The sequence below is a fragment of the Dromiciops gliroides genome, chromosome 3 (genome assembly GCF_019393635.1).
Source record: "Dromiciops gliroides isolate mDroGli1 chromosome 3, mDroGli1.pri, whole genome shotgun sequence".
Lineage (NCBI taxonomy): Eukaryota > Metazoa > Chordata > Mammalia > Microbiotheria > Microbiotheriidae > Dromiciops > Dromiciops gliroides.
Window position 1 is genome coordinate 261,657,417 of NC_057863.1, and position 10,249 is coordinate 261,667,665.

Consider the following 10,249-nt stretch of genomic DNA (forward strand, 5'->3'; position numbering starts at 1 on the left):
GTTTCCCCCAATTATATGTAAAAACAATTTTAAACATTTATTGTTTTGTGTTCCAATTCTAACCCTCTAACCCTTCCCTAAATCCCTTCTGATATAAGTTATATGTGTGCAATTATATAAAATATTTACATATTATTCTTTTTGTGCAAGAGACTCAAACAGAAAAAAAATTTTAATGGCATACTTTGGTCTGTATTCAGATGACATCAGTTCTTTCTCTGGAGGCCTTTGAGATTGTTGTGGTCCTTGTATTGCTGAGAATAGCTAAGTCATTCACAACTGTTCATCACACAATATTGCTGTTGCTCTATGCAATGTTCTTCTGGTTCTGCTGACTTCACTTTGCATCAGTTCATGTAAGCCTTTCCAGGGTTTTCAGAAAGCATCCTGCTCATTATGTTCAGCCATTCTCCAATTGATGAGCATCCCCTCAATTTCCAATTCTTTGCCACCACAAAAAGAGCTACTATACATATTTTTGTAAATATAGGTGTTTTTCCTTTGTTATCTCTTTGGTATATAGACCTAGTAGTGCCATTGGTGAGTCAGTTTTATAGTCCTTTGGGAATAGTTCTGAATTGCTCTTCAGAATCATTGGATCAGTTCACAACTCCACCAACAATTCATTAGTGTCCCAATCGTCCCACATCCCCTCTTACTTTGTGATTTTTCCCTTTCTGACATATTGGTAAATCTGATAGGTGTGAGGTGGTACTCATAGTTGGTTTTTGTTTGTTTGTTTGTTTGTTTTGCGGGGCAATGGGGGTTAAGTGACTTGCCCAGGGTCACACAGCTAGTAAGTGTCAAGTGTCTGAGGCCAGATTTGAACTCAGGTACTCCTGAATCCAGGGATACTGCACCACCTAGCTGCCCCCTCACAGTTGTTTTAATTTGAACTTCTCTAAGCAATAGTGATTTAGAGTGGTTTTATATGACTGTTTATATCTTTGATTTCTTCAATCTAAAAACTGCCTGTTCATATCTTTTGCTGCTATTATTTAGTCATTTCACTCATGTTTCACTTTTCATGATGGCATTTGGAGTTTTCTTGGCAAAGATACTGGAAGTAGTTTGCCATTTCCTTCTCCATATCATTTTACAGATGAAGAGAATGAGGCAAACAGGGATAAGTGACTTGCCCAGGATCACATAGCTAGCAAATGTCTAAGTCTAGATTTGAACTCACGTCTTCTTGACTCCAAGCCTATCACTCTATTCACTGAGTCACTTCACTACCCTCATATCCTTTGACTATTTATCAATTGGAGAATTGCTAGTATTCACATAAATTTGACTTGGTTCTCTATATATTTGAAAAATGAGGCCTTTATCAAAGAAACTTGTTATAAAAATATTTTCCCCAGTTTTCCACTTTCATTCTAATCTTAGCTGCAGTAGTTTTCTTTGTGGAAAAACATTTTAATTTCATGTAACCAAAATTATCCACTTAAATCCAGAGATCTGACAGGTAAACTATTCCATGCTCCCCTAATTTTCCTATAGCATCATCTTTTATGTCTGAAACATGTACCTATTTTGACCTTATCTTTGTAGATGGTCTGAGATAATGGTTTATGCTTTGGTTTCTGCCAAACTGCTTTCCAGTAGTATTTCTTTTTTGCCAAATAGTGATTTCTTGTCCCCAAACTGCTTCTACTCACCTTCGGACTGTGACCCAGAACCACTTATGAGCAATGCAACTGATTCCTTCTCCCAGTGCAGCAAAAGGTTCCTGTAGTCTCCTTCTGACCATTTGTCTGACCCCCTTAGCATCTGTATGCTGAGAGCTTTAGAAGCCCCTGACACCACCTCACATTTAGTCAACAAAAAGACCTGATGCAGATTTACCAGGCAAGCCTGTGCTTGGCACAGCCTGCACTGTACTGTGCTCCATTCACACCCTAGTGAGACAGACCTTTCCTACTGACCTTCTAGTTGTCTTTTGGCTGGAAAATTGTTTCACCTCATCCTGTTATTAGTTCTGCTGCTCCAGAATTCATTTTGAGGTGTTATTTGAACATGGTTTGGAGGGAAATTTTAAAAAGCTCAGGAGAATTGTTGCCTTTACTCCACCATCTTGGTTCCACCCTCAACTAATGTCTTTCTGAGATGCTTGACAATCAGAGAGCTGTACTCTGTCTGCTCTCCATTACATTCTCTAAGTTGGAGACCAACCTCTAAGTTGGAGCTTCTATCAGTTCTCTTCTCTCTAGAACTCAAAAATCCATCTCTAGCTCCAGCTCAGAACCATCCCTTAATTAAGTTATTCAGGTGACACCAAGGTCATGCACTGCATCCTGGCCCATTGCCAGGTATCTTGAATTTTGTCTTTGATGATTCTGGAAGAAAGTGAGGCTGATTACTTTGTACAACTCTGTCTCACTTAAATCTAATTAATGCACAAGTGAAGCCATAACCCAATGATGTTATTGGTTCTTTTGAAAATGAAGGATGAACAACAACAGCAACAATCTATTCCCAACTTCTCTACTCCTTTCCAGAACACCAATATCAAGACAAGAACTTATGTTCACATCTTCAGAGAGGTGCTTGAAACCTGACTATCATTGCAACTATCTGATCTGTTGCCAAAAATGTCTTTTCTACTTTCAGAGTATCTCTGGTATTCAAAAACTGCTCTCTACTCACACAGTACCCATCTTAGATCAGACCCTTGCAACACCTTTCTACAAGAAACTTTCATTGTTCTCCCTACCTCAATTTTCTTCCCACTAAGATAACTTCTCCACACAACTACCCAAGGCATCCTAAAGCATTCTTCTGACTCTTTTCCCCCACTCACCTGAAAAGCTGCAGCAGAGCACCAATTATCTTGTAACCTACAGTTGATTGCTTTACTATGCTGATTTAAATAGATATCTCCTCTTCCTGGCATTTTTCCCTCTTCATGAGCTGACCCCTTCCTACTTTTCTGGGCTTAACACATTTGATTATTTTCACTATACTTCATGGTCCTGTCCATGCTGGCCTACCTGCATTAGCTAGAATAATATAATCCATGTTTGGGTTTTTTGCCATTGTACTAGTTGGCTGTCCAGCCTGCCCAGAATCCTCTCCTCTTTCCACCCCTCCTTTCTGACTTTCCTTGATCCAATAGAATCTCAGCTTTCATCCCTCCTGTGGCATGTTTACACCACTGGCTTCCACTTTTGCCTCTAAGATATTCTCCCTACAACTCTACATTTTGCTACAAGTGCCTTGTTGTTGTCATATTCTCACTGGCCTTGACACTTTAGAACTGCATGAAGAAAGGGGCTTTGCTGACATTTTCCAGATCCCTAACCCTGAGCACAATGGCTGGAACAGGGGGGACACTAGGAGAGCTTGATTCTGCATGGATTGATTTTGGAATAGGTGATTGATTGAACTATTCCATGCAGTTGTGTCCCAATGCTATCTCAACTCCAACCTGAAACTATTGTGATTCTGTCACTTGAATCTCAAGTAGCACTTGGTAGAAGAGATAGGATTTCATAGGATGTGTAAATAATCAGAAGACCAGGCTGACAAGCATAATGGAAGGAGGACAATGCCACCAGGGAGAAGGCTGCCATGAAACCTGAGTTGGGCATCAGCCATATTAATAATATAGCCTTTGGCAACACCAAAATCATTGCTCAATTCAAGAAGATCCATCTCAGAGGAACAGCAAATTGAGAGAAAATGCCTTTAATAAGCTAGAGTAATTGCTTCATGGAACAAAAAATGAAAAGAATGTGATTTCATGTTCATGATTTCATTCATGTGAGTTATGCCATTGTGAAATAAATCTGCCACACCTCCTGCAGAGGGATATAAAAGTCCCCATGCAGATGGTGCCATACACACTCACAACTTCTCACTGACATCACTTCAAATCAGTGAATCCTGACAAAATGAGTTACTACAACAACTACTATGGAGGCCTGGGCTATGGCTATGGCTCTGGTTATGGCTGTGGATGTGGCAGCTTCCGTGGCCTAGGCTATGGCTTTGGTGGCTATGGCTTTGGAGGCCTGGGCTATGGCAGCTACAGAGGCCTGGGCTATGGCAGCTACAGAGGCCTGGGCTATGGCAGCTACAGAGGCCTGGGCTATGGCAGCTATGGCTATGGCAGCTACAGCCCATATTTCTCTGGAAGGTATTCTTCCTATGGCTTCCATTGAAAAACTACTTGCTTCTTCTGAGCTCTCAAGAAATCCCTGGTTTTGAAGCAAATTCCACAGCATTCTAAGGACATCATTGTATCTGCTCTCCTGGTGACTGGCATGGGAGAACTACCAAAAGAAGAACTAGGATCCCTCTTGGAGCACACAGGACAGTGAAATGGCAGGGAATGAGGAGCAGCAGGACCTGTCCTTCTGGGAAATGATACAGAATCTCACCTGCCATGGGGGAGAACACTCTCCCAACAACACCTCATTTCCAGCAAGTCTTCTCAAATCTTACATGCCACAGATGTGATGCCTATTACAATGTTCTAATAAATCTGTTTCACTGCCTTAGCAAAAGTGTTTTCATGTGTCCTTCTTGACCTCACTAGGCTTGGGTTTCAGCCTCACATTATGAAATTTTGACTTATGCTTATATGTCATTATAGAAAAATGGTTCTCAAATTAATTTTTTGCAGATCCTACTCCAGATTTCTATTGAAAATGATCTATTATTTTCTTGTTGAATATATTTCTAAAATTTTATTTCTCCAGGATATAACCTAAGCATAATGTTAGGTCCCCACCTATAAGTTGTTTCCCTTCTCCCATGTTCTTTGTGCCCATGGACACAGTTTTCATCTTCAAGATTTCAAAAAGATTGAAATGTTCAGTACCTCATGTTCATGGTTCATGACCTCCAGATCTAGGGTGACCTTATTGACCCCCAGATGTTAGCCCTTATCTACCTGTCTTCCACTATTTTGTTATCATCAACCAATCTGAAGTTTTGTAGCATACCACATGAGAATGGCACCACACATAGACCACAAAAGGGAGCCATACACCAAATCTGAAAGTTGTCATAGTAACCTTCCCTTTGGATGTTTGTCATCTCCTCCAGCCACCTGCACTGTTGGTCCAACTCACACACTGGCCTCAAGCTGAGGCCTAACTTTCTGTAGGGGAAGTAGACTCACTGCTGCATGGGTGTCCTACAAATCACGAAGTCTCTAATCAATTCAACTCCCAGGAAAAGAGACCACCTGCTTTGCTGCTCCAAAAAAGGATCTGGGGCCTTTGGATATCTCAGCTACTTAAACCAACTCTGTCCCTCAGAGAGGTTCTTGGGGGGAAAGCCAGAGCTTTGTACTCTACCTGGCACAAAATATGTGTTTAATAAATGTTTATTGGTAGAATATGTGTTTCACACAGTGGAGAAAAAAATTCAAATTACATTACAAATGAATCTCTCCTCTCTGACTTTGAAATACCTTTATGTCAGGTTCATGATCCCCACATTTAAGAGAAACTTTTCTCTCCAAAGTGCTCAGTGACATCCTCTTGGCCAAAACTAATGGCCTCTTCTGAGTCTTCCTTGTTCTTGATCTCCCTTTGGCTTTTTTTTTTGAGGGGCAATTGGGGTTAAGTGACTTGCCCAGGGTCACACAGCTAGTAAGTGTTAAGTGTCTGAGGCCGGATTTGAACTCAGGCACTTCTGAATCCAGGGCCGGTGCTCTATCCACTGCGCCATCTAGCTGCCCCCTCCCTTTGGCTTTTGAAAACCTTGGCCAGGCGGAGGAAAGGCAGTGTGAGCTCTCGAACTCATGGCACGATGTCTCCAAAAAACATATAAATAATACCATAGGACAATTCCTGGAGCAGCAAAATCCACAGAAGAATTGCTGAGATCATTTTCCAACCAAGGACAGCTTGGAAGGTCGGAAGGAGGGAGCTGCTGTGCTGAGATAGGAGTGAAGCCCAACCCCACAGTCACACTGACACAGATCCAGTCGCAGGAAGGTCATCTGCTTTGCTGTAGTGAAATGATATTGTGCTATAGGAAATGACAAATGGGATGATCCCAGAAAAAACCTGGAAAGACTCATATGAACTGATGTATAGTGAAATGAGCAGAACTGGGAAGACACTGTGCATAGTGACAGCAGTATTGTTCTATGAGCCATTGCGAATGACTTAACTACTCTCAGCAATACAATGATCCAAGACAATCCCAAGGAACTAATAATGAAGCATACTCTTCACTCCCATAGAAAGAACTGATAAAAAGAGCACTTGTGGACTGAACATATTTAACCTATACCAGATTGATTGTGGAGGGGGGAAGAAAAGGAGGGAGGGAGAAAAATTTGGAACTCTAAATCTTATGAAAATGAATGTTGAAAACTACCCTTACATGTAACTGGAAAAAAATAAAATAAATGTTTGTTGCAAAAAAAAGAAAGAAAGAAGACCTTGGCCAACCGGTGCTCCTTGGTGTGCATGGTACTGCACTTCCAATCCGACTCTTCCCTTCTAGTCCCCTTAGCTGATCCATTATCATGTTATCTCATTGTCACTATTTTGTCTGAACCCTAAAATTCTTTTTTTATTTTCTTCTTATTGTTTTCTCTCCAGGGGTGAGAGAGTAGATCTTCCTTAAGTCTCATGATTTCAGGGATCTTCTCTCTGCCATTCATTGCCGCATCTCCTAATCCAGATCTACATCTCTCCTAAGATCCAGTCCCACTTCATGAACTGTTTTGTTTGATTGGGCAATTTCAACTTGAGGTCCCCTAGACCAGGGCTTCTTAAACTTTTTCTGCTTGTGATACCTTTTTTTCCCAAGAAATTTTTATACAACCCTGGATATAGGTAAACAAAATAGGTATACATAATTTTTTATTGTTGCCAAATTTTTCGCAACCCCATATGGGGTCACCACCCATATTTTAAGACGTTAGGCCCTAGGGGGACCGCTAGTTGGTGCAGTGGATAAAGCACCAGCCCTGGATTCAGGAGGACCTGAGTTCAAATCTGCCTCAGACACTTGACACTTACTAGCTGTGTGACCCTGGAGAAGTCACTTAACCATCATTTCCCTGTGAAGAAGAAGAAGAAGAAGAAGAAGAAGAAGAAGAAGAAGCAACAGCAGAAGCAGAAGAAGAAGAAGCAGCAGCAACAGCAGAAGAAGAAGAAGAAGAAGCAACAGCAGAAGCAGAAGAAGAAGAAGCAGCAGCAACAGCAGAAGCAGAAGAAGAAGAAGAAGAGGAAGAAGAAGAAGCAGAAGCAGCAGCAGCAGAAGAAGAAGAAGAAGAAGAGGAAGAAGAAGAAGCAGAAGCAGCAGAAGAAGAAGAAGAGGAAGAGGAAGACACAGAAGCAGAAGAAGAAGCAGCAGCAGAAGAAGAAGACGCAGAAGCAGAAGGAGAAGCAGAAGCAGAAGAGGAAGAAGAAGAAGCAGCAGCAGCAGCAGAAGAAGAAGAAGAAGAAGAAGAAGCAGAAGCAGAAGAAGCAGAAGAAGCAGAAGAAGAAGAAGAAGAAGAAGAAGAAGAAGAAGAAGAGGAGGAGGAGGAAGAAGAAGGAGAAGAAGAAGAGGAGGAGGAGGAAGAAGAAGGAGAAGAAGAAGAGGAGGAGGAGGAAGAAGAAGGAGAAGAAGAAGAAGACACAGAAGCAGAAGAAGAAGAAGAAGCAGAAGAAGAAGAAGAAGAAGAAGAAGAAGAAGCAGAAGAAGAAGAAGCAGAAGAAGCAGCAGCAGCAGAAGCAGAAGAAGAAGAAGAAGCAGAAGAAGAAGAAGCAGTAGAAGAAGAAGAAGAAGCAGAAGAAGAAGAAGCAGCAGCAGAAGAAGCAGAAGAAGAAGAAGAAGAAGAAGCAGAAGCAGCAGCAGCAGCAGAAGAAGAAGAAGAAGAAGAAGAAGAAGAAGAAGAAGAAGAGGAGGAGGAAGAAGAAGGAGAAGAAGAAGAGGAGGAGGAGGAGGAGGAAGAAGAAGGAGAAGAAGAAGAAGAAGAAGAAGAAGCAGAAGAAGAAGAAGAAGAAGAAGCAGCAGAAGAAGCAGAAGAAGCAGAAGAAGAAGAAGAAGAAGAAGAAGAAGAAGAAGAAGAAGAAGAAGAAGAAGAAGAAGAAGAAGAAGAAGCAGAAGAAGCAGCAGCAGCAGCAGCAGCAGCTAGGCCCTAGATATCTCAAAGTCCCTCAAGTCTAGAACAGATTTCCTCATTCTGCCTCATTAAAAGCACCCTGCCACTTCCCAACTTCTCTAGTCTATTTAATGGCACCAATATCAAGGGCAGAACTTAGGTTCATAGCCTAAGGGCCCTCCTTGACACTTAACTAGTATTGCAACTATCTGATCAGTTGGCAAAATAAGTTCTTTCGACCTTCACAGCATCTCTTGCATCCAAACCCTACTCACCAATCACAGTTCCCACCTTAGATCAGGCCCTCACAGCGCCTCTCTGGAAGGGCCTTTGACTGGCTTCCCCACCTAAATCTTCTTCCCACTCAGATCCATCCTCCACTTAGCTGTCCAAGGCATTTTCTAAAGTATTCACCTTATTCCTCTCTCCCTCTAACCAGTAAAAGTCCCAGTTCTCTCCAGTTGCTTCCTGTTCTGTTCTGTGCTGAATTAAATAGAGAACCTTTGCCTGACATTTCCCCCTCTTCCTGCCTTTCTAGACTTGGTACCTTTTATCACCCTACCCAAACTTCATCATCCTGCCCATGCTGGCTTACATGCTCAAATAATATACTGCATATCCTTTATGCTTTCCTTTGCACTGACTGGCTGTCTGCCCTGCCCAGAATTCTCTCTTCTTTCTGCCCCTCCCCTCTGATTTTCCCTGGTCCAATGGAATCTCAGTTCTAATCCCAACTTGGCATGTTGCCTTACCTTTCCTCCCAGTGACTTGTGTTTATACTTCTATTATCTTCTTCTGTCAATTCTTCATGTCTATGGCAGGTGCTTTGCTGTTTTCATGTTCTCATTGGCCTTAGAAATTTAGAGCTACTGGAGCATAGGCACTCCGTTGATGTTTCTTTGTGCTTCCAGTACTGAGTACACTTGCTAGCACTGTGCAAACACTGGAAATGTGGTTCATTCTTCAGGTGCTTTCAGAATGATTGATTCATTGACCTGTTTCCTACAGTTGTGCGCCACCACCATTTCAACTCCAATCCGAAATTTTCATGAATTGTTCTATCACTCAGGTGTCAAGAATTACTTATTAAAAGAGACAAGATTCTAGAGCATGTCTAAAGAACCAGAAGGCTAGGCTGAAAAGCATAATGGAAGTAGAAAAGTGACATCTGGGAGAGAGTTACCACAAAAGTCTGGGAAGGGCACCAGCCACATTAACCACATACGCTTTGGCAACACTATAATCATTTCTCATTACAAGAAAAAGATCCTGTCAGAGCCTTCTCAGAGAAATAGCAAATCAAGAGAAAACACCTTTAATGAGCTGTAGGATTTGCTCTCAGGAAACAAACAATAATGAGTTGATTTTACCCTGGCAATTTCATTCATGGGAATGATGCAGTTCTTAAATGGATCTGCCACACCTCCTACTGGAAGAGTATAAAAGTGCCCATGCAAATGGTGCCATGCACACTCATACAAACTACTCTAGACATCCAAGTGAATCCTGACACCATGAGCTACTATGGTGGCTACTATGGGGGCCTGGGCTATGGCTATGGCTCTGGTTATGGCTGTGGATGTGGCAGCTTCCGTGGCCTAGGCTATGGCTTTGGTGGCTATGGCTATGGAGGCCTAGGCTATGGTGGCTATGGCTATGGCTGCTACCGCCCATCTTTCTCTGGAAGGTATTCTTCCTATGGCTTCTATTGAAAAACTATCAGGGGGCGGCTAGGTGGGCACAGTGGATAGAGTACCGGCCCTGGAGTCAGGAGTACCTGAGTTCAAATCCGGCCTCAGACACTTAACACTTACTAGCTGTGTGACCCTGGGCAAGTCACTTAACCCCCATAGCCCCACAAAAAAAAAAAATTAAAAAAAAAAACACCTGCTACTCCAGTGTCATGGAATCCTTGTCCCTCCCTGATTTGACCTTCTAAGAACATTATATTCCATCTGCCTCTGTGGTTAGGTGGCATGAAAGAACTACCATAAAAGTGTCTTGGAATCCCTATGGAGCACTCAGGGCAGTAAAGTGGCAAGGACCAAGAACCATTTCTGGGACATGGTCAGAATCTCACCTGTCATGAGGGAGACTCCTCCAATGACAAGTCATTTCCAGCAAGTTTACTCAGCTCTGATATACCATAGCTGAAGTGTCTGTTACAACTTTCTAATAAACTTGTTT

At 42.1% G+C, this 10,249-nt stretch overlaps 1 protein-coding gene across 1 annotated transcript; it reads left to right on the forward strand.

Annotated features, from left to right (window-relative positions):
* Positions 1-3,896: 3,896 nt before the first annotated feature.
* LOC122746008 (keratin-associated protein 19-3-like) lies at positions 3,897-9,774 on the forward strand. Its single transcript, XM_043991479.1, has 2 exons — positions 3,897-4,014; positions 9,665-9,774. The coding sequence occupies exons 1-2, from the start codon at positions 3,897-3,899 to the stop codon at positions 9,772-9,774; spliced, it is 228 nt and encodes a 75-aa protein (XP_043847414.1).
* The last annotated feature ends 475 nt before the right edge of the window (positions 9,775-10,249 follow it).